Raw genomic sequence first — 25,885 nt, 5'->3', positions numbered from 1 at the left:
TTTGTTATTATTATTTTTTTTTTTTAGTTTTATATTTTCATCAATTAAATTTAATTTTTTGTTACATTTTATCAGGTTTGTGTTACCTAAAATGGCCACACGGGCACAGTATTGCAACTGTAAAACAGTTTTGTTAATAGTTGTCAAACTGTATATTATTCATGTTGTACCTGTCAACTTAATATATACAGTATTACTGTCTGACAGAACTAAATTTTCTCCTGATAATGTGACAGTGGCTTCAAGTAAAATCAAAAAATGTAAGAATCAAATGACAAGTGTGCTCTGATTTCATTTGTTACCTTAATCTGCAGTATGTTTAAGCAATAGTTAATTTCAAAAACACTTTATTATTTTTGAGATTCCTTTTGCGAGCAGTAAGATCACTATACATATATAAAATGTATTTTTCTGGAAATTCTTACTTTGCTTATTTTTAAATATTTTTGAAGTAACTTCTTGAACTGTATTAATAACAGTAATAGCTGAAATAGATATGAAAGCTTTGCCATGAATATATTGCATTTCTGCAAGCATAACATTTACATTAAATACTGAGCATTTGTTATAGCAACATCTCAGATCATTCACTTGATAAGTAACATGCAAAACCTGGAGAACTCACTGTGTGCATAAAGTGAGAGGATGTAATTTAACAAGGCATGTAGGATTAAACACAATAAACACAGTTTTAAACAATATCTGAAGTTACACACACTCAGTCTACTTATACATGGGAAGAAAATGCAAACTGTGTGATGTGCTCCATCTTAAGTGAGGAACTCTGACCTCATCTGGAAAGCATAAGCGAAGCAGGCCTTATTTTAGAAATATGTTATAGACAGCCCAATGCAGACAGCAATTTCAGTGCACATCTTTTAGTAATATTATAAATACGAATTTACTGGGCAATATTATAGTGAATGGGGATTTTAACTACCCAAATATTAATTGAGCTAACCTTGCAAATAGTGAAGCCCAAGATCAGGAGATCTTAGACGTAAACAGTGACTGTTTTTTTTAACACAGTATGTTAAAGCACCAATGTCGGGGAGACCTGTCTAGATTTAGTATTTTGCATTAATCAGAGGAATTGAGGGTGTAGAAGTGATTGAACCACTAGGGTCAAGTGACCATAATACAACACAAATCTAAGTGTTTTGGAAGAGTAAGGCTTTAAAGACCAAACCTGTTATTTTTAACTTTGGTAGCGCAAATTTTGAGCAGATGCTGTGCAGTCTAAGGAGAATGGACTGTGATAAGCTTTTGGGTTTGAAGACAGTCAAAAAGCAGTTAAAAAGGTTTAAAAACTTTAAACTTAATGCAGGACCTGTACATATCTAAATATGGAAATAGCAGGAAATTGAAAAAACACCACAGCAGGTTAATAAAGAGTTGAAAAAATAGCTGTGTAATGTGTGTAAGACTAATAACTTCCATGTGAATCATAGGGTATATGAGAGCATGAGAGCAACCAATAAGTAGGAAATTATGGAAGCTATAGGACAGTTGGAGAGGAATATAACAGATAAGGTGAAAGATGACACAAAAAGATTCTTTTATTGTTTTAGTAATAAAAGAGCAGTCAAGGAGGAGATAAAATGCATCAGGAATAGCAATGGGGAATTAAAAAATACAGTCAGTGAAATACCAGATGCTTTAAACTCTCATTTTTCTGAGGTCTTCACATGTGAGGAAGTGGATAACCTCCCAGTGGTAAAAGGAACTACTAAGGAGGTACTGAGCAATTTGGAAATTAAAGAGGGAAAAGTATGGCTTAGATTAAATAAGATAAAATCAAACAAATCACCAGTACCAGATAACATTTATCCCAAAGTTCTTCAGGAGTTTAGCGAGTATATATACATATATATCTATACATATTAATAAAAGGCAAAGCCCTCACTGACTGACTGACTGACTCATCACTAATTCTCGAACTTCCCGTGTAGGTGGAAGGCTGAAATTTGGCAGGCTCATTCCTTACAGCTTACTTACAAAAGTTAGGCAGGTTTAATTTCGAAATTCTACGCGTAATGGTCATAACTGGAACCTGTTTTTTGTCCATATACTCTAATGGAGGAGGCGGAGTCACGTATCGCGTCATCACGCCTCCTACGTAATCACGTGAACTAAAAACAAGGAAGAGATTTACAGCACGAGTCAAACGCGGGAATGAAGGTAAATGACGTTAATTTTTGAGTGTCTTTTAATACTGTGTAAGCATACATATTAACAGATGTGCAATTAAACGTGTGCATTTACGGGGTGATTTCTCAGGCTTAAAAGCTCGCCTTTTATCAAACGCGGGAACAAAGGTAAATGACGTTGTTCACTGTCTTTTAATACTGTGTAAGCATACATATTAACACGTGCAATTAAACGTGTGCATTTACGGGGTGATTTCTCAGGCTTAAAAGCTCGCCTTTTACTAAAAAGGTAAATGCAAACTGTTTTCATTCTGAAGGGCAAAAATGTCGGTACACCAGATAAATAAGCGCAACATATTATCAGTTGTATTGTATGCTTACAATACATATAGAAATGTGTTAATCGTTAACTAATATTATGGGATGGTGTTTTTCGACTCGCGCCTTGATTTAAACGATTGCATTTCTTGGTGGGTTTGCGTAGCTTATTGTCAATATCTTTACACCTCTTTTTAAGACTTAATTTAAAAAGGTTTTCTTTTCTTCTTAATTAAAATTTAAAAGCAATACTTCACCGCTGCGAAGCCCCTCTAGCGCTGACGTCCGAGGTTCGATTACCTTAAGCAATTGCAGTGAGTGTGTACGCCTGATGAGCCAAGAATAAGGGGGAAAGACGTGTTGCGTACTCTTTGCATTATTTGACAGTAAACTATTTTCAATCATTCTATGATCTGCTTCTCACAACTGAAGGCACCGTGGCTGATGTTACCTCACTTGCTGGCCAACCATAAGCATTACCTGGTAGGTAACCAGCCACTCACTTCACTCCCTTACGGGAATCGAACCTCTGAGGTTTTCTTTTGTTCTTAATTAAAATTTAAAAGCAATACTTCACCGCTGCTAAGCCCCTCTAGCGCTGACGTCCGAGGTTCGATTACCGTAAGCAAGTGCAGTGAGTGTGTACGCCTGATGAGCCAAGAATAAGGGGGAAAGACGTGTCGCGTACTCTTTGCATTATTTGACAGTAAACTATTTTCAACCATTCTATGATCTGCTTCTCACAACTGAAGGCACCGTGGCTGATGTTACCTCACTTGCTGGCCAACCATAAGTGTTACCTGGTAGGTAACCAGCCACTCACTTCACTCCCTTACGGGAATCAAACCTCGGACGTCAGCGCTACAGGCAAAGCCCCTAAAATTGCGCCACGGCGTGTGGTTCGTTTATTTGACAACATGTAGATCAGGGTAATTACATTCACGGCATTCGTAGTCTGATTCACAATCTGATTGTATGGGTGGTTACCTACCAGGTAACGCTTATAGTTGGCCAGCAAGTCAGGTCAAAGTGATCACTCGAGTGAAGGCAGCTTCACAAAAAAACAGATCCTTAACAAACTGTTATTAGTATATTTTCCCTCAATTTAAAAAGGTTTTCTTTTCTTCTTAATAAAAATTTAAAAGCGGTACTTCGTCGGTGCGAAGCACGTGGATTTGACCGACTGACACATACAGACATATTCATGAGTGCAGGTACTTCGGAAAGAAAGCACTGTGTAAACCTAAAGTTTAAATTAAGTTCATAGACCTACAAAAGGTTGCCATTCATTTGAGGCAAGATTGCTTTTCTTCTGTACAACTATACGTTGCATTCTCAAGGGTGTGCTTGCACGGCTTCGGATATAGATATATATATATATATATGTATGTATGTCTATATATAAATATGTAAGCTTATAAGTACTGCCTTACTTCTCTTTAAGAAAGGAAGATGTAATGATACTTGATTTAAACGATTCCATGTCTTCCTGGGTTTGCTTAGCTTATTGTCAATGTCTTTACACCTTTTTTTAAGACTTATTGACTGAAACAGGCTTTCACGAAAAAAGTTAGGGCTTTGCTACAGGATACACCCTCCACAAGTTAAGCAAGTAAAAATAAAAGTGTATATTTCTGTTTTATTTAAACCTTTTAAGTTCGTCTGCATAGCCCCATTTGGCTGTTTTATTTTTTTTTTTCTTTCTTCAGTAATATTTAATCTCCTTAAAGAAAAAGAACATATCCATTTTACTTTTTTTGTATCTCTTTAGTAATATTTTAGTGTAAAAGGATAACCAGTATTTAAACCTTTTATGTTACTTTATAAATTTATTTTACACAATGTTGAAAAATTAATAAGAAAGCTACATATTTTGGCAGCTGCTGCTTTAATTTTCAATGAAATGAAAAAACCTCTCCAAGAGAAAACGTCAATGAAGAAACCCTCATTTATAAAAGTTTGCTGCAGATGACTTAACTGAAAATAAATGAATAGTTCCTATGTGTATAATACATATTTATCTATTTTACTTATTCCTTTATTCCAGCAACTTGCAACATCTGAGGTACAATTTGTTACATTACTTTTGTTTTTTGCAGCACAGGCAGGTGAAGTGACTTCCTCAGGGTCACACAGTGGTGTCAGTACCAGGATTTGAACTGACAAGTTCCGGGTTTGCTGAAATATTACTGAAGAAAGAAAAAAAACGAAAACGGGCAAATAGGGCTATGCATACAAATGTCCATCCATCCATTATCCAACCCGCTATATCCTAAATACAGGAGCCAACTCCTGCCAACACAGGGGACAAGGCAGGAAACAAACCCCGGGCAAGGTGCCAGCCCACCGCAGGGCGCACACACACACCCACACACCAGGGACAATTTAGAATCGCCAATGCACCTAACCTGCATGTCTTTGGACTGTGGGAGGAAACCGGAGTACCCGGAGGAAACCCAGACAGACACGGGAAGAACATTCAAACTCCACGCAGGGAAGCGAACCCGGGTCTCCTAACTGGCACCTTTCACTGCGCCACCATGCCGCCCGCATACAAACTTAAAAGGATTAAATAAAACAGAAATATATACCTTTATTTTTACTTCCTTAACTTGTGGAGGGTGTATCCTGTAGCAAAGCCCTAAGTTTTTTCATGAAAGCCCCTTTCAGTCAATAAGCCTTAAAAACAGGTGTAAAGCTAAACTTGCAGCACCACTATTCAATTACACTTGCCTAACGCCTCTCCTAAGGGGACATACTGTGGGATCTAGGCATCAGTCAAAGCACCAATCACAGGCCCGATTAGAAAGCGGGAAGCTGTGATTTGTCGTCTCCCTCCCATGTAACAATCACAGCCCGTATTACAATGCACTATGTATGTATGTATTTATGTATATATGTATATGTGTGTGTTTATGTATGTGCGTATATGTATGTGTATATATATGTTGATATGTGTGTATATATATATATATATATATATATATATATGTATATATATATGTGGATGTATATATATATATATATGTATATATGTATATATATGTATATATGTATATATATGTTTACATAACCTCTTTAACACACTACTTCTCCGCTGCGAAGCGCGGGTATTTTGCTAGTATATATATATATATATATATTTGCAGTTGGAGATCCACAAAGGGAGAAAAAACGAATCACGTATCATAAAATAGTTTTATTCCTGAGCTTTCAACCCCTATCAGGGGTCTTCATCAGAGGATAATGCTTAGACTTACAAGAATCAAAGGCAATATATAGCAACACATTCAGTATGGGGGGGGTGGGTGGAGGTGACTAAGTCAGTATGATCGGGGGGGGGGGGGGGGGGGGGGAGGGGTTGTATAGTTTAATTAATGTGTATATGTCCTTCTTAAGTTGGCATATGCTGGGTTTATGTCCAAGTGTCTGTTGATGGCGTTTAACATCTGATAGCCAAGACTCGGCCAACTCTCTGGCGCTTTTTGTACTGGCCTTAAATTTTACTTTTACGTTGTCCCAGTTGAATGTGTGTCCTGTCGATTTAGTATGTGCATATATCAAAGATAGTGCGTCCTTTCTTCTGACGGCGTTGCGATGTTCCTGTACACGTGTTGAGATTTTTTTTGACGTTTGTCCTATGTATACAGCTGAGCAAGAATTGCATGGAATACTATAAACTGCGTTTCGTGTTTCGGTTGTCGATTTCTTGTTTTTAGCATTAAACAGGACCATGCGCAGATTGTTGGTGGGTTTATGTGCTATTCTGATGCCCCACTTGGTCAGGGTGCGTGCCGTGCCTTCTGACACATTATGGTGATACGGGAGTGAATGCCAGGTGGGGTGGGGGTTCTGATTTACGTCGATTGTATGCTGATTCCTTTGGTGTCTGCTGTGTAGACTCCGATTAATGAATGATTTTGAGTATCCATTCGAGGTGAAAAGTTGAAACAGATAGCGTCTCTCATTAATTTTTGTTTCCTTGGTATTACAATGCGTGTGGACTCATTTAAATAGGGTTTTCACGCAGCTCCGTTTATGAGATACCGGGTGGTTGCTGGCGTAGTGTAGGATCTTGGCTGCGTAGCATTGTTTGCGGTAAACACTTGTGGTCAGGGTGGCGTCACTATTTCTTTTGATGTAAATGTCCAGGAAGTTGATGTGTCGATTGTTTTCTTTTTCCATTGTGAACTGGATTGCAGGGAATATTGTGTTAATATGATTGGAGAACTCATTCAGCTGGTTCTTTCTTAATATGACGAATGTGTTGTCTACATAGCGTATCCAAATTTTGGGTGTAATCTGGGATAAAGCTATGTTTTCAAATCGTTGCATTACCAGTTCAGCTAGGAGTCCAGATAACGGTGATCCCATCGGCATGCCTTCTTTCTGTGTGTAATACTTGCCGTTGAAATGAAAGTGCGTTTTTTGGCAAAGTGATATTAGGTGCATTATGTCTTTGATGGACAGTTTGGTTCTTGTCTCTATGGTGGGGTCACTATCCAGTTTCATTGATAATGTTTCTGTGGCCAGTTGGATCGGGATCATGGTGTATAGCGATATAACATCAAACGAGACCATGATCTCGTCCTCGGCAATGGATACGTCATTCAAGCGCTGTAATGCCGACTCCGCGCTGTTGACGGAATAATGTGAGTCGTCCGTTAAATGTTTAAGTAGTTGGAAAAGTCTTTTTGACAAGTTGTATGATGGTCCGCCTATTAGGCTAACCACTGGTCTGTATTTTAGTGGTGTTTTGTGTATTTTTGGGAGTCCATAAAATTCCGGGCAGTTAGCATCATTGGATTTCATTTTGTGAAAGTTCTGTACATCCAGGCAGTTACCATTTCGGAGTTTGGTCAGAGTATAGTTTATTTTATTCTGTGTGGTTTTTGTTGGGTCGTTATTTAGCTGTTGATAAGTATTAGTGTGTTGCTGTATATTGCCTTTGATTCTTGTAAGTCTAAGCATTATCCTCTGATGAAGACCCCTGATAGGGGTTGAAAGCTCAGGAATAAAACTATTTTTTGATACGTGATTCGTTTTTTCTCCCTTTGTGGATCTCCAACTGCAAATATGCAAACCGTATCACAGACCTTCTCTTCCATTCATATATATATATACACACCCTTGACACACATTTTAGGAAATTACTGCACACTGTGGAAATACTGAAGGACTGGAAAATGGACAGTATTAGATAGATAGATAGATAGATATTATTCCGTTATATCAAAAAGGGTGTTTGGGCAGATCCAAGCAGATATATGCCGGTAGGGTTAATGTGCATCACAGGTAAATTAATGGAAGGAATTATTAAGGAATTGATTCAGCAACACATGGCAGGAACAGGAGTTTTACTGAACAGTTGCATGGGTTCAGATAAGAGAAGTTATATTTTACCATCTTGCGAGAACTCTTTCTGGAAGAGACAAAAGAATATGATCAAAGTGGAGCATGTGATTTTATTTATCTTTTAGAAAGCATTTGATAAGGTGCCACAGGAGAGGTTGGGCATCAAATTAAAAGAAGTGGAAGTTCAGGGTGTAGTATGTAAATGGGTGCAAAATTGGCTCAGACATAAGAAGCAGAGGTTTATGGTGCAAGAAGCCTTATCAGAATTGGCGGATGTTAAGACTGGTGTCCCATAGGGGTCAGTGCTAGGGCTGCCTCTATTTCTCTCTATTATAAAAGAAAATCCTACGATGAGACATGATCTTAAAGAGAGACAGAGAGACACTTCAGAGAGGCAGAGACATTTTCACTTCCTGTGACATGGTCAAGGCACGTCATACTGACATCCATTGGAAGCATGTTCCCATGAGACGGTGACTTGTCAAACAAGATCACGGTCATGTAACCTCTCTGTTGCTGCCCCGCCCTACTTACAACCATTTTCAAACAAGATCACAGTCATCTAAAAAGCGAAGAAGAAAGAGCAGCTCTAAAACAATTGATAAGTTGAAGACGACATGACCATGACTAAGCAAAGAAGAAAGAGCAGCGCGTCAAAAAAAGACTCAGAAGTGCTGGAGACACAGTAGAACTTCATAAAGACTTTCAAAAATGGTGGCACCATACACATGCATAGCAAGTTCAAAAAATATGACAATACTAAAATTAGAAAGTGTCAAAAAAAAAAAAAAAAGACAGTACAGACTGCATGTGCGCTAACGGAAATTATTACTCGGTGAAATAATGGAACAGCAAACACTGATTGAATATATGGACATAGGTGATATGTCGGAAGTATGTAGATATTGCAAGGTTTTAAAGTTTAAGTAGGAGACTTGTACGCTGCAAAAAAACTTAGGTAAGAAATAAGATATAAACACTGAATTTCAGGAGAAAATGACTTAATATTAGTGAAAGTATCTGTCCATGCAGCAAGATAATTTTACTTGCAAAGACTAGTTTAAAATAAGTTAGTTCCAGTCTAGAAATAAGAAAGCTCCGATAGGTGTTCAAAGGTTTGAAAATAAGTAGAAAATGCTGTTTTTTAGAACAAAATTACTTGAGATTAGACTTTCTACAGTGGAAATACACTGAATATTACAAAATAATTTTTAATTGAGTAGTTTTGCATTCTTAATTTTAGCACACTGAAAAATGAAGGCCAAGGAACAAGAGAATAAATCACTAATATAAGTGGAAAATTCTTAATACCAGTGGAGAATAAAAGTCTTATTACTTGAAACAAGTTAGCCCATCTTGAAATAGGTAGTCCAATATTTAATCTTAGAGCATATATCTTAAAACAGGAAAATTATTTTACAAAAATCACAGAAGAAAAAAAAAACATGATTATTAAGAAATAAACACTTCCATCCATCCATCCATTCTCTTCCGCTTATCCGAGGTCGGGTCGCGGGGGCAGCAGCTTGAGCAGAGATACCCAGACTTCCCTCTCCTCGGCCACTTCTTCTAGCTCTTCCGGGAGAATCCTGATGCGTTTTCAGGCTAGCCGGGAGACATAGTCCCTCCAGCGTGTCCTGGGTCTTCCCCGGGGCCTCCTCCCGGTTGGACGTGCCCGGAACACCTCACCAGGGAGGCGTCCAGGAGGCATCCTGATCAGATACCCGAGCCACCTCATCTGACTCCTCTCGATGCGGAGGAGCAGCGACTCTACTCTGAGCCCATCCTGGATGACTGAGCTTCTCACCCTATCTTTAAGGGAGAGCCCAGACACCCAGCGGAGGAAACTCATTTCAGCCGCTTGTATTCGCGATCTCGTTCTTTCAGTCACTACCCATAGCTCATGACCATAGGTGAGGGTAGGAACATAGATCGACTGGTAAACTCAGAGCTTTGCCTTACAGCTCAGGTCCTTTTTCACCACGACAGACCGATGCAGAGCCCGCATCACTACGGACGCCGCGCCGATCCGCCTGTCGATCTCACGCTCCATTCTTCCCTCACTCGTGAACAAGACCCTGAGATACTTGAACTCCTCCACTTGAGGCAGGATCTCGCTCCCAACCCTGAGAGGGCACTCCACCCTTTTCCGGCTGAGGACCATGGTCTCGGATTTGGAGGTGCTGATTCCCATCCCAGCCGCCTCACACTCGGCTGTGAACCGATCCAGAGAGAGCTGAAGATCACGGCCTGATGAAGCAAACAGGACAACATCATCTGCAAAAAGCAGTGACCCAATCCTGAGTCCACCAAACCGGACCCCCTCAACACCCTGGCTGCGCCTAGAAATTCTATCCATAAAAGTTATGAACAGAATCGGTGACAAAGGGCAGCCCTGGCGGAGTCCAACTCTCACTGGAAACGGGTTCGACTTACTGCCGGCAATGCGGACCAAGCTCTGACACTGGTTGTACAGGGATCGAACAGCCCTTATCAGGGGGTCCGGTACCCCATACTCCCGGAGCACCCCCCACAGGATTCCCCAAGGGACACGGTCGAACGCCTTTTCCAAGTCCACAAAACACATGTAGACTGGTTGGGCAAACTCCCATGCACCCTCCAGGACCCTGCTAAGGGTGTAGAACTGGTCCACTGTTCCGCGACCAGGACGAAAACCACACTGTTCCTCCTGAATCCGAGGTTCAACTATCCGACGGACCCTCCTCTCCAGAACCCCCGAATAGACTTTTCCAGGGAGGCTGAGGAGTGTGATCCCTCTTTAGTTGGAACACACCCTCCGGTCCCCTTTCTTAAAGAGGGGGACCACCACCCCGGTCTGCCAATCCAGAAGCACTGTCCCTGATGTCCATGCGATGTTGCAGAGACGTGTCAACCAAGACAGCCCTACAACATCCAGAGCCTTGAGGAACTCTGGGCGTATCTCATCCACCCTCAGGACCCTGCCACCAAGGAGTTTTTTGACCACCTCGGTGACCTCAGCCCCAGAGATGGGGGAGCCCACCTCCAAGTCCCCAGGCTGTGCTTCCTCATTGGAAGGCATGTTAGTGGAATTGAGGAGGTCTTCGAAGTACTCCCTCCACCGACCCACAACGTCCCGAGTCGAGGTCAGCAGCGCACCATCCCCACCATATACAGTGTTGACACTGCAATGCTTCCCCCTCCTGAGACGCCGGACGGTGGACCAGAATCTCCTCGAAGCCGTCCGAAAGTCGTTCTCCATGGCCTCCCCAAACTCCTCCCATGCCCAAGTTTTTCCCTCAGCAACCACCGAAGCCGCATTCCGCTTGGCCTGCCGGTACCTATTAGCTGCCTCCAGAGTCCCACAGGACAAAAAGGACCGGTAGGACTCCTTCTTCAGCTTGACAGCATTTCTCACCGCTTGTGTCCACCAACGGGTTCGGGGATTGCCGCCACGACAGGCACCGACCACCTTACGGCCACAGCTCCGGTCAGCCACCTAAACAGTAGAGGCCCGGAACATGGCCCATTTAGACTCAATGTCCTCCACCTCCTTCGGGACATGGTCGAAGTTCTGCCGGAGGTGGGAGTTGATGCTACTTCTGACAGGGGGCTGTGCCAGACGTTCCCAGCAGACGTTCACAACACGTTTGGGCCTACCAGGCCTGACCGGCATCCTCCCCCACCATCGAAGCCAACTCACCACCAGGTGGTGATCAGTTGACAGCTCCGCCCCTCTCTTCACCCGAGTGTCCAAGACATGTGGCCGCATGTCCGACGAAACGACAACAAAGTCGATCATCGAACTGAGGCCTAGGGTGTCCTGGTGCCAAGTGCACATATGAACACCCCTATGCTTGAACATGGTGTTCGTTATGGACAATCCGTGACGAGCACAGAAGTCCAATAACAAAACACCACTTGAGTTCAGATCGGGGAGCCATTCCTCCCAATCACGCCCTTCCAGGTTTCACTGTCATTGCCCACGTGAGCATTGAAGTCTCCCAGCAGTACAATGGAGTCCCCAGAAGGTATGCCCTCTAGCATCCCCTCCAGGGACTCCAAAAAGGGTGGGTACTCTGAACTGCTGTTCAGTGCATACGCACAAACAACAGTTAGGACCCATCCGCCCACCCGAAGGCGGAGGGAGGCTACCCTCTTGTCCACCGGGGTAAACCCCAGTGTACAGGCTCCAAGTCGGGGGGCAATAAGTATGCCCACACCCGCTCGGTGCCTCTCACCGGGGGCAACTCCAGAGTGGTACAGAGTCCAGGCCCTCTCAAGGAGATTGGTTCCAGAGTTCAAGCTGTGCGTCGAGGTGAGCCCGACTATATCTAGCCGGAACCTGTCAACCTCGCGCACTAGCTCAGGCTCCTTCCCCTTCAGAGAGGTGACATTCCACATTCCAAGAGCCAGCTTCTGTAGCCGAGGATCGGACCGCCATGGTCCCCGCCTTCGGCCACCACCCAACTCACACTGCACCCGACCTCCTTGGCCCCTCCCATAGGTGGTGAGCCCATGGGAAGCGGGACCCACATTGCCTCTTTGGGCTGTGCCCGGCCGAGCCCCATGGGTGCAAGCCCGGCCACCAGGCGCTCGCCATCGAGCCCCACCTCCAGGCCTGGCTCTAGAGGGGGGCCCCGGTGACCCGCGTCCGGGCAAGGGAAAACGTCGTCCAAAGTTTTTATTCATCATAGGAAGTTGTTTTGAACCGCACTTTGTCTCATCCCTCACCTAGGACCAGATTGCCTTGGGTGACCCTACCAGAGGCATAAAGCCCCGGACAACAGAGCTCCTATGATCACTGGGACACGCAAACCCCTCCACCACGATAAGGTGGCAGTTCGAGGAGTGTGTTCCCAATAACGATCTATTATTTCCACTCTAAAACTCCACTTCACTCCCAGATAATCAGTCAAGGCATGAGCTGGGAGAAGTTCGTGCACGTTCTAAGTCGATGGGGGGATGGAATAGACGGCTGCTTGCAGCTTGTCTTTATCGGCACATTTAGAGGACGATAGATAGATAGATAGATAGATAGATAGATAGATAGATAGATAGATAGATAGATAGATAGATAGATAGATAGATAGATAGATAGATAGATAGATAGATAGATAGATAGATAGATAGATACTTTATTAATCCCAAGGGGAAATTCACAAAAGACGCTGGCAGAGAGGTGCGAAAGGATTTAAGGTGGGCCAGATCTATGAGTTTTTTCGTAGACTCTGGCAATTCTAGTGTTAATAGTGTTGTACTTTAGATGGAAAACACTCATGACAACAGCAAAGGAAGAAAAGTAAAAATATCCTGACCTCATCCATCCATCCATTTTCCAACCCGCTGAATCCGAACACAGGGTCACGAAGCCTGCTGGAGCCAATCCCAGCCAACACAGGGCACAAGGCAGGGAACCAATCCTGGGCAGGGTGCCAACCCACCGCAGGACACACACAAACACACCCACACACCAAGCACACACTAGGGCCAATTTAGATGCATTGACCTATCAGGAGGAAATTACAAAGCTGATATTTGTTCGATCCAGGGTTTTCAGATTTTATGTTCCAGGCATTCACCATGGTGGGTTATATGTAGTTGCACAGGAGGGACACCCAGGAGGACCGGAGGAGGGCTTACGCCTCCCCCAGACCACATGGGGGCGACCGCCTGGTGGCTTTGGGGACCACGAGAACAGAATTTCGAAGCTCAACCCTATAGGGGCCCATGGTCACCGCCAGGGGACACCCCAATGCCTATGCAGCCCTGGCCCTCAGCACTTCCGCCACACCCGGGAGTGCTTAGGGGAAGAAGACCAGGGACACCCGGAGTACTTCTGGGTGCGCAGCCGGTACTTCCGCCACATTGGGGATTGCTGGCGGAAGCTAATCGGGAGGCACCTTTAGCACATCCGGGTGTGTATAAAAGGGGTTGCCTCCCTCCATTTGATGGCTGGAGTCGGGAGAGGAGAAAGACAGAGCTTGGAGGAGAGGAGTGGAGGCAGCCTAAAGAAAGAGAGGCATTGTGAAGAGCCTGGACTTTGGGGTGATCAGTGCTGCGGCACTGGGGTTGTGTGTGGTCCACTGTATTGTACATAGTGTAAATAAACGTGTGTTGGGTGATTAAACCATGTCTACTTCTCTGTGTCCGGGCTGTTCCCCACAGTAGTTAGAATTATTCTATAATACCTTGATGGTGATGGAATACCTAGTATGCATTATATAAACCTGTCACATACATGCAAAACAGAAGGAATATTACCTATACCCTGCCTACTTCTAGCAAATAATTCTAGTCCTGGAATCTGCCTTGCTGCTCTTCCCTGAACTTTCTGTAGTGCTGGTTAGTCTTGTTTAATAATATGGGGACCAAACCTAAACACAGTACTACAGGTGAGGCCTCACTAATGCATTATTTAACTTAGGCCTAACCTCCCTTGACTTAGGTTGTGATATATAACCTAACATCCTTTTAGCCTTCTTGATTGCTTCTGTACACTGTCTGGATGTAAACAGTGATGAATCCACTATGACCTTCTCATGTACTTTCTAGTGAATTTCCCATTGGGATTAATAAAGTATCTATCTATCTATCTATCTATCTAGTTTTAGACCGTCTATTATGTTTTGAAAACTGATATTTCAACTTCATTTGTTTAATAGTACTTTTACTTACCTTAAATTTTGTCAGCCATAAGTCTGTCCAAACCTGCATACTATTCAAGTCCCTGATTCTATATTATTTCCCCTTTCTACCTAGTTTGGTATCATGTACAGACTTAATCAGCTTATTATTTATATTCTTGCCTTGATCATTTATGTATATTAAAATGAACCAAGGCTCAGCACTGATCCCTGAAGGACACCACTTTTTGACATTACCTAAACGTTCCTCTCACCAGTACCCTTTGCTTCCTATGTTTGAACCAAACTTGCACCAACCTACAGACTCCACCCTGAATTCACTCTTCTTTACATTTAATCACTAACCTTTCATGTGCTACCTTATGAAAAGCCTTCTAAAAATCGAGATAAATAATGTCATATGCACTTCTGTTAATGTAAGCCTTTGTTGCTTCCTCATTGAATTCCAGCATATTAGTGAAACATGACCTTCTATGTCTCATTAGACATAAGATGCTGGAACTTTTCCTTAATAACTGATTTCATTAATTTACATTTTTGTGGGAAAGCCTCCACATTAATAGAGATGCAAATTTAAACTATTATGTACCTTAGGGGGTCTGTAATAAAATAAGGCCTTGATCCCTAATGCTATCTAGTCAGATCCAAACACCCTCACTAGCTTTCATTCATTATCTGATTGAAGAAACCTTGCATTTTAATTCTGTTGTACATATATGGAGACTTCCCTAACCTTTCAGTTTTGCCTGTCTTTCCTAAATAACAAAACCATTTATGTTATAATTCTGACCATCTTTAATATTTAGCCAGATTTATGTTGTTTATGTGCAGCTAAATATAATTCTGACTTGTAGTTTGTTCTTAATACTCCTAGCATTAATGCAAGCATTTTTTATTGTATTACTTATTTTACTTTGGCTTAACTTTGTACTAGAACTTTCAACATTATCTTATATGTTTGTATTTATACAGCCTGTCTATGCATGTCCCTTTTATGTGGAGTTCTAAACATGGCCTGTCCTAAACTTTCTGCCCCTCACATTTCCTATTTAAAAATCCTCAACTGATCTACTTATACCCATCCCCAATACATTAGTATCCTTTCTGTTCAAATGTAACCCTTCATGGCAGAACAGCTCTCAGTACAACATAAACTATGCCCCCTTATGTTACCATATGAGCAGCAGTATCAAATTGCATGTTTATGTCATTTCACCTCTACAAAGATAGCACAGTTATATGGTGCTATTGGTGCTGCCTTACAGATCTGGCTACCAGGAGCCTCATGTATAACATCTTGCTTAGATTCCATGCTAAATTTTGCTTATGCTAGAAATTAAAAAAAATGGCGTATGCACAAAAAGAAAACAGATCTCTAAACTGTACATATGCCAGGTCCCATGATGAGTTTGTCTATAAATCTTAAATGAACTTAAAACTATGCACTCTTGCATAAGCTTTTAGCTACTTTCTATCACCTCCCATAATTAACCATATAAGACCTTAAAAACACCCAAACAAAACAAAACTTCAGTAAATGCAATCTTGAGGTATTATTGACATTTGGCAGAGTTTAAGACATGGCAGGCCAAATCCCTACGGATACACTTTGTTACAAAAAAGTCTCAAAAAATAGTATTTTTGTACCTAATTTTAAGACCATATGTAATGTAAATATGTTAATCAAGAGATTTTATCTTGAAATAAGAAAGTGCTTATTTTGCCACAATTGAAACGTTTAAACAAAGTTATAAACACCATTTTCTTCCAATTAAATATTAATGTCATTTTTCTTGATGATGAATGACTTATTAGCCAAATTAGATGTCCTAGAGCTGTCCTGTTGGAATTGTATACTGAACTGAAGCCTACATTACAAACAACATCACAGAAATCACATGATCACTGTTCTGTTACAGCTTTAGAACAACCAGGTGTGAACAGTAGGGGGCGCTATTGCTCCCTTGAACCCTCAGATCAGACGTCAGACACCAGATAAAAGTCCAATTATTTATTTTATAATAATAATGTGCACCAAGCACCGTTCTCTCCACAATACTCATAAATAATCACCAATACACACTACAATAATCAATCCTCCACTCCCAGACGCGTTGCCACCCTTCCAACCAGCTCAGCTCGACGTCTGGGATTTCCCATAGTCTTTTTATAGTCCTTGACCCGGAAGTGTTTCTCTCTCTGTCCATGTGATTGTTAACACTTCCGGGTCAGATAAAAACTCCTTTTCTTTAACCTGGAAGTGAGTCATTCACTCTGTCGCCGTAACTAATACGCACTTCTGGGTTAAAGGTGAAACTACAGTCTCTGGGCCTTCCTGCAGCGTCCCCTGGAGGTCCCCATGGTATCCAGCAGGGCTGTGATGAAAAACTCCATAGTCCATGATGCCCTGCTGGAACTCGGGGCACCTCTATGTTGCAGGCAGGGCTCCACCTGGCGGATTGGGGGTATTGGCTGGGAGGAATGGCCGGCCATATTCCACAATACTCCCCCCACACCTCCCCCCCCCCAGTGAAGAATTATAATTCGGAATGGCCAGCCCCGCGAGGGAGGTCTTCCTCCAGGGGGAGGTGTTGGTCGGGCCTTGGCGACGTCCAGAAAAGTTCCAGGAGAACCTTGGAGGAATATTATTTAAAAAGGACCTCTGATCCCCTGTCCTCCGAGGACAACTTCGCCATGTGTGGCCTGGTCGGCGGCACTCGTAACACAGCCGCCGTTCTCCTACTGGTCTCCCTCTGCGAGACTGGAAACAGTCAGGAAACTTCCGCTCCGCCCCTTTGTCCACTGAGGAGGGTTCCACAGCCGCAGTTGAGCTCTCAGTTCTCTGCTCTACTTTATCAGGAGACCCCCGTTTTATTTTTGGGATTTCCTTTTTAATCTGGGGCTTAACCACGTTTTGGTTTCTCTATGGGATAAAGAGAGACCCTTTCCTGTCTGCACCCCTTTAGATTTAGCATTGATCGGTGACGGCATCTTTAGATCTGTATCACTCCGGGAAACAGCACTATCCAGCTGCTCTGGTTTGATTGGATCTTCCCCCGCTCACTCGGTCATGGTTGCCGACTCCCTTGTAGGGCTCGCGGTGGTTTGGCACCCGCTACTAATTAATCGCGGGCCCAGTTCACACTGCGACCCACTATGATATATGGTACCGGTAACACTCACCTGTACCACCGAATCAATTATAACGGGAGGCTCCTGACCAAATCGCCATAGGTATTCCTGTACCTGCTTCAAAGGCGCTTCTGCCGTTGTTCCCAACTCCTCCACCAGTTTCTTTTCGTTCAACAGCACCTGGAAGAAACTGTGTACAGGCTCGAGCAATTTTTCCAGCTCGTGCACGTCCGTATTATTTAATTCAGCCGAAGATAGGCTCAGACAATCACTAGCCTTACCCTCCGGCTGGGAGCCAATGAGCACGCCCGCTCCTGGCACATGCTCAGTTGGGTTGCGCACAGGCTCTTGGGAATTGGAGTCTCACCTTTTAGAGGGCCGGGGTGGCGCCACTGGTCGACTGCGGTCCGCCTTTTCTAATTTAACAGCGGACCAATCAGTTATATCCTGTCCCTCATTACCTTTATTTACGGCTGGCGCTGCTTCGTTTGCCTCCCCTTTCCCTTTCAGGGAGCTCCGTTCCATCGGGGAAACGACAACCTCACCTATGGACTGACGCTGACCTTCTCCTTCCCACAATCCTGTGGGAGCGATCACATGTCCTAGTTTTGGCGAATGAAAGGACTCCATCCTGGTCAGGTGATCCTTTGTAGTCCTTTTGGTTTCCCCAGCCTGCTCCGGGATAGTCCACGTGACTACTCTCGTCGAATAGGATCCCCTGTTTTCGACTCCTAGATGGGCTAGACTCCTCGTCATCACGGCCATCTTGCCTAGGTGGGAAGTAGATCTCTGACTCGTCGTCAGAAACGAGAAGACAGGCCCCTGAAAAATAATTACAGTAAAGTCCCGGCGCATCGGGCGTTTTCCCGGCACCTACCTCTGAACCTTGACTATGTGTTTTAAGATCATATAGGTAGTCCTTTGTGTCCAATGTCCAGCAGCCATCCCGCTGCTGTAACGCTCGGGCCCTCTCGGCTTCAATCATTGCCCAGTCTTCCTCGCTTCCCGTCAGGTAGGTCCACATACTCGCGGCATCATCTAGGGTCTGTTTCTTTGGGTGATCCCCATTCATTTTCCCAGACTTCTTCCCCATCTCGTACCGATGTTGAATGAGGCTTTCTGTTTTGCAGTGCAGCCCACTGAGTGTGGTGAGCTTTTCTGTGCATCCTGACGCTGTCTTCTTGGGTTCTCTGTCCACAGAAAATTTTTAAAATTCAGGTCCTCTGGCAAACCGACGGCCAGAGAATCCTGCCGGCTACGCCACTGTGAACAGTAGGGGACACTCTTCCTACCTTGAACCCTCAGATCAGACGTCAGACACCAGATAAAAGTCCAATTATTTATTTTATAACAATAATGTGCACCAAGCACCGTTCTCTCCACAATACTCATAAATAATCACCAATACACACTACAATAATCAATCCTCCACTCCCAGACGCGTTGCCACCCTTCCAACCAGCTCAGCTCGACGTCTGGGATTTCCCATAGTCCTTTTATAGTCCTTGACCCGGAAGTGTTTTTCTCTCTGTCCATGTGATTGTTAACACTTCCTGGTCAGATAAAAACTCCTTTTCTTCAACCCGGAAGTGAGTCATTCGCTCTGTCGCCGTGATTAATACGCACTTCCAGGTTATAGGTGAAACTACAGTCTCTGGGCCTTCCTGCAGCGTCCCCTGGAGGTCCCCAGGTATCCAGCAGGGCTGTGATGTAAAATTCCATAGTCCATGATGCCCTGCTGGAACTAAGGGCACCTCTATGTTGCAGGCAGGGCTCCACCTGGCGGCTTGGGGGTATTGGCCGGGAGGATCGGCCGGCCATATTCCACACAGGTTTAGAAACTGGATAGATGGGCAGACATCACAGTGTGACTGATGTGTCACTGAAATGCGCAATGAAATCTTGTCCTACTGCCTAGAGTAGGTAAAATGCCAATACCAAAAAGGTTTGTGTAGGACTTAAAGATGACCACAATGTAGCACAACTTTAAGCCAATTTATATGTCAGGTTCATCTTTCATCGATTGGCTGGCCAAGCAATGTTTCAGCTGTGGAATGGCCAATTGGGGGAGGCAGCTTGATGGCTGGGGTCTCCAGGACTCTAAACAAATCCAAATCATATTATGCGATATCATCTACTGTTAAATTCTGGTCTGTACTTGTAAAATTTTTATTTTTATACTGTATTGAGGATTTGTTCTGTTCTGTTTATTGTATTGTATTGACCCCCTTCTTTTGACACCCACTACACGCCCAGCCTACCTGGAAAGGGGTGTCTTTTTGAACTGCCTTTCCCAAAGTTTCTTCCATTTTTTCCCTACAAGGGTTTTTTTGGGAGTTTTTCCTTGTCTTCTTAGAGAGTCAAGGCTGGGGGGCTATCAAGAGGCAGGGCCTGTTAAAGCCTGTTGCAGCTCTTCTGGTGTGATTTTTGGGCTACACAAAAATAAATTGTATTTTATTGTATCATTTATAAATCCTGACTTTTGCCTGAGAAATGGCTTACTCATGTTTCTCAGCTTAAGCAATTTTTATACATGAGACCCCCCCCGGTTCCAAATTCTAGCAGTCAGTTGTGGTATTCCCCTCATATCAAGTCAAATCTAGTTTATTGGCATGTGTACAGAGTACAATGAAATTCATACTTGCAAGTTGTCTCCTCAGAGCAGCTGACAAAAAAAATACAATAAAATGTAATTATATAAATAAATAAAAATTAACCTGGCATGCTTCGTGCTTCGTGTGTGTGTATCGCACACACACACACACACACACACACACACTCCCCATCCCCCATGGCTTTGCCCGCGTAGTAGTGAAACAGGACAGTGAGGAGGGCACTGCCTGACTTCCTACTCTTGACGTCGCGCTTCCCACTCCCCTTGGCCCGCAGCCTCTGTCTTGGATTAGCGCAAATATATTGCTTCTGCAATCAAACTGTGATTCATAGCACGATGAGAGAAGTCGCAAAATTAACAGGAATGTTCAAGGAAATTATAGAAAAAAAAAAACAGATTTAAATCCATTAAGTAGTTCTCTCATTCGCTAGCTAAGCAGAGATAAGGGACGCCCCGAGACTGACATGTGAGTGAGGAGGGCCTCGCCCCCCCTCCCCTCAGCCTGCTGTGTGTCTCTTGGATTCATGCAAATAAATTGCTCCTGCAAGCAAGCTATGATTCTTAGCGCGATGAGAGAAGTTGCTGGAAATTAACTGGAATATTCAAGTAAATTAGAAAAAACCCCTATCTAAGTCTGTTAAGTAGTTCTCTCATTCGCTAGCTAAGCGGAGGTAAGGAACGCCCCGAGGCTGGCAGGAAGTGGAGTCACTGAAATGTGTTGTGTCTTATCATTGTTGATTATCAGGCCTATGAAAGTGGTGTCATCAGTAAATTTAATATGAGTTGAAGGTGTGTGTAGGCCTACAGTCAATAGATAAGCAAGGAGTATAGAAGTGGGCTCAGCACACAGCTGATTTCATCAGTGAAATATTAAAGATGCTACTGAAGATATCGGCTAATTGGTTGATACAGATATTTAAAACACGCCCTAAAATTCCATCTGCAAAGGATGCTTTGTGGACATTAATTCATTTAAAGGACACTCTTACATCATGTACAGAAACAGAAGAATGAATAATCCTTGTGTTGCTGCAGGAAATCAAATTGTGAGCTGTTTGTTGTCTCGGTTAAAATGGGCATGGAAAACATTACGGTGATCTGAAAGGAAACTGGAAGGTGATACTGAATTATGTTTTACTTTATGGTCCATAAGCATCCCCAATACCTGCCAAAGTTTGTACACTTTTGTCCTGCAATTGTTACGACTGCTAAATTCCTTCTCTAGTTCACATCCAAACTAACATCATTTTGATTTTTTTTTCTAAATTGGCGTCTGTGTTTCTTATGCATGAATAAATTTCTGATTTCAGCAGTGATCCAAGGTGTCTTATTAGAAAATATTCAGATTGTTTTCAAGAATACACAGTCATCTGCACATTTCTTTAATGAATGCCATTATGGCATATGCATTCTCCTCTTGATCTGATAAGGCGTCCCTAAGCAAGTCCCAATTTGCACAATCAAAGCAGTGCTGGAGTTTATACTGTACTCCTTTTGTCTAGTACTGTGCCATAGTTTTGCCAGTTCCTTGCCTTTCAGTCACTTTTTGTAAACTTGCAACAAGAGTACTGGCTGTTTATCTGACCCTCTGAAGTTGGGGTGTAATAAGTGTCTTTTATCAGAGTCTAGCAGTAATCCATAGCATTAGCAACCCTCATGGGGAAGGTGTCATGCTGGTGAAATTAAGGCTAAATGTTACATTTGCATTGTTAAAATCACCTGTATTGTGTCTGCTAATATATATAGTTTGTCTACATCACTATGTAAAGCATCTGTAAGTCTACAAAGTAAAATGTGTAAGAAGGATTTTTTAATATTTATTTGTGCTTTTTTTTCCCACAGACAGATTAATTCCCAAGCAAATTTACATTTCTGTAAAAGGTAGATTAAAAACTTGTATATACATTAAATGTTGAGTAAAAATTAATAATTACATTTTTCTGCATTTTGGAGGTTTTATGGAGCAAATTTTTTTCTTGCTCCTGTGCAATTTACTGCAGTACTGGTAAAATGGTACAATATGAAAGCTTGCATTTTTTAATAAATGTTGTCTTTGTTCAGCTTGCTTGGACCCCACTTTTGGCTGCTTTCAGTGTTGGCCTGCAAGACTGTGACGACCAAGATGTTGCGGCACTATGCTTGGAAGGAATCCGTTGCGCCATAAGAATAGCCTGCATTTTCTGCATGCAGGTAAGAAAATTTTGGCAATTGTTAACTTCTCTGGATTTGTTTTTATAGCAAGTGGTACTAGACCTAGATTAAGGGAAATGCATAGGAAATGCTGTTACTTTTTTGTATTCATGGGGTGTTCTCCTTTAAAAAAAATTATAACAAAATGGAAGAATGCAGAAAGGTGGAAGGAAATTAACAATAGGTTTAGCTTTTTACTGTATTTTATAAAACTGATATCTGTAATTTTAGCATAGGTAATGTTCACTTCCAATACATATTGGTAGAAAACTACCTTATTTATTTCCAACACATAATTGTTGCCTATACATATCATGTGTTTTTGACTTGTCACAAAATGTAAATGTCGTATGTCGTAAATAAAAGTGCTTCCATTCTGAAGTTCACACTACATTGAAAACCACTCTACCAATGCAATAAAAAAATCTCTGATTCCTTGTTGGATAGAAGCTTTCAATATTCAGCTTGAGTTTTTTTTGTGTTTAAGATAGTTTTACATCTACCGTTATTGGTTTGGCTCCAGTTGTTGTGTTTTATGCTTGTTTATTTTACTTCACAATAATAAACCATCACAGAATTTAATAAACTCATATTTATTCAAATTACTGACCATGTATGTGTTCTCAGGCTTTAATTTGCATGTATCCTGCTACACAGTAAAAGCATCAGTTTTTAGTCAAAGTTGTTTCTTCACAATCATGTTGTATATAGTATATCAATTTACCACATGAAATTGTGTTAAATAGTGAAGAATCTTTTTTATTAAAAACAAAAAAACTAGCCTACTCTTGCCTTTTATAATTGAGGTGAAGGATACCAAGGTCCCAAATGATTCAATTTGAATAAGCATTCCTTTCTCATTTCTGAGACAGAACTTCTTGTGACAGCAAAAATAAACTGGAAATAATACATTTTAGCATAGATTATCGGTGCCGTTTTATGGAGGTAAGGATACAATTTCTGTTTACTTGTCTGCTTGCAGTGAGTGCCATGGGTGGAGTTTTGATGCAGCTCTTCCCCTTTGCCAGATTTCCAGAGCTTCAGTAGCAGGGTTATAGAAACAATATTTACATGACAATTAATAAGGGCAAATGTGTTGCAAATTTAAGTGCTTCTTGGTGTGAAGTGCTGACTCTAAGGCTAGGGATCAGCACCAGCAATCGGAAGGTTGCCAGTTTGAATACCATACATGCCAGAAGCGAGTCCACTCCATTGGGCCTCTTGAGCAAGACCCTTAACCTGCTATTGCTCCGTCCTGGGTATGATGTTAACCTGCATCCAGACCTTCAAGCAGGTCCTCCAACCTGCAGGGAAACAGTGTCACTCCAGCCACTGTTAAAAAACCTCACATTGTTTCATTCCATTCAAACTAGTGTGGTGCTGAGGTGTCACATTCTACACAGCTGCACTCAAGTCATAAATTGGGATCCTGAGGTGGTTTGTCATGTGGAGGGAGCGGTAATGCACTGTATCAGGGCATGCTCTCAACCTCTTGCCTAGGTGTTCTCTCTATAAAAACAAAAGAAAAAAGGATTAGTTCACTATTTTTAAAATCAAAGTTTTTTCTCTACAATCAAGGTATATATTAATTTCTCACATGGCACCAGGGTCCCAGTGTGAAAGCAAAAGCATTAAAAAATAATGCATATGCCCTCCTTTCAAGTCAAAAGTGTTATCAAGTATTGATTTCCTTCTTGAGAATGAATACATATTGCTAAACAATGTATCCATACTGTTTTATGCAAGAAAAAAGTTAAAATTTTATTACCAATGCAACACTATCATCCCCTGCTCCTTTCCCGTAAGGGTTCTAGTGCCCTTTTCTCCCATTAGTACCCAGTCAGTCACTTCCAAGCATGAGAACACTCCTCCTTTTCATTGTGATAAACAGAGAAAAAGTTATGATAAATATGTGCTGTAGAAGTTAGGGGTCGCTGTTGCCCCGTTGAACCCGTTAGACAGATGTCCCAGACACACGTGTAAAAGCACAGAGGAATAATCTTTAATACTTCTTCAATAAAGTGCCCAAAGCACCGCACCTTCCACAATTCTCCAATAAATAAATCAATACAATAATCACACAATCCTCCAACTCCGAGCAGCTCCGTCACACTCCCTCCCAACTCTGGCTTAGTCTGCTGGGGTTTCCCACAGTCCTTTTAAAGTCTATGACCCGGACATATTTCTTCTCTGGGTCAACACCACATCTTTCTTCATCAGGCATCCCGGAAGTACTGTGGGCTTCCATCCTCGTGACCCCGAAGCACTTCCAGGTTGACATCCTCGTAATATCCCCCTGGTTCTTGGTGAGCTCCCCCTGGCGGCACCCACGGCACCCAACAGGGCTGAGGATACGGACTTCATGTCCCATGCTGCCCTGCGAGAATCTGAGGAGCCATTTCTATCCAGGGGAGCTGCCATCTAGTGTTCCAGGGGATGTAGTGTCCTGAAAAGGCTGTTTCTTTCAGTTGAGGATATCCTGGCCGGACTGAAATGCCGGTCGTCCCTCACAGTGCCTTGTTTAACACTAGAATTACCAGAGCCTATGAGAAAACTCGTAAATCTGGCCCACCTTAAATCGTTTCTCACCTCTCCTTCAGCGCCTTTTGTCCTGTAAATGTGCCGATAAGCAGCAAGCAGCCAGCTATTCCATACCCCGCCCACCACCACAGCTCAATTCGCAAAAAAGTTTCTCAGTGTTTAACTTGGAGTGAAGTGCTGGAGCTTTATAGGGTAAAAAAGTACATCGTCATTTGGAATACATGCATTTCATGTGTGTTCAGTGTCATCAACAATCTCTGTAAAAACGATGTTAACACAGAAACTTTTTTCATGTTTTAGTAATAATTGACAAAATGTAGACATGAAATGTATAATGAGTGAGGCCTGAAATACAAATATGAAATAAACACTTTCACAAACGGTACAAGTATAACAAAACAAGTGCACTTTTATTCAAGAATTTAACTGAAGAAAAAAGAAAGCAGGTTACAGTAGGCAGTTGACACGACAGATTGCATGGTGCAATGCTAAGAACTGCTGCTCTCTAATCAAGAGGTCGCAGTTTTGATATCAGCTGCTTCCCAAATTTACCATTCTGAATAGTGAGTTGCTCTTATTGTTTATATCATACAATAAAAACATATATTTGGTTTGCGTCTGTCAATTTATAGTACTTGTCAAAGTTTGTTTTTTCAGTTTTATTCTCTCACTCACATTCAAGCTTCCACACACCCCCTCCCCCCGCCCCCATCTGACGCCATTTTCAAATAAAGACGTGGTATAACAAACAAACTTGTTTTGTTACAACCCCTCTTTATTTGAAAACCGTGTCAGATCTTGTGTGCGAACGAGATTGGGAAAACTGTGGATGTGGATGTGATTGGTGTGCGTGACTGAGAATGACTGTGGATGTGAATTTTTTTTAATTCAGTTTTATTATTGAGTGTTCCTGCTCACGATGAATTAGTAAGCACCTTCTGATCCATGATGTCACTGAC

General features: G+C 42.4%; 1 protein-coding gene across 1 annotated transcript in view; it reads left to right on the top strand.

Annotated features, from left to right (window-relative positions):
- The window catches only part of LOC114658435 (brefeldin A-inhibited guanine nucleotide-exchange protein 2-like), a 923,594-nt gene that overhangs the window by 589,636 nt on the left and 308,073 nt on the right, over positions 1-25,885 (top strand). Inside the window, exon 19 of the mRNA XM_051932465.1 lies at positions 22,257-22,385. Within this exon, the coding sequence (XP_051788425.1) occupies positions 22,257-22,385 (129 nt within the window). The remainder of the gene's footprint in view (positions 1-22,256; positions 22,386-25,885) is intronic.

This window comes from Erpetoichthys calabaricus, chromosome 10, assembly GCF_900747795.2.
Source record: "Erpetoichthys calabaricus chromosome 10, fErpCal1.3, whole genome shotgun sequence".
NCBI lineage: Eukaryota > Metazoa > Chordata > Cladistia > Polypteriformes > Polypteridae > Erpetoichthys > Erpetoichthys calabaricus.
Note: the sequence above shows the minus strand (reverse complement) of the source record. Positions and strands in the feature narration are given on the sequence as shown.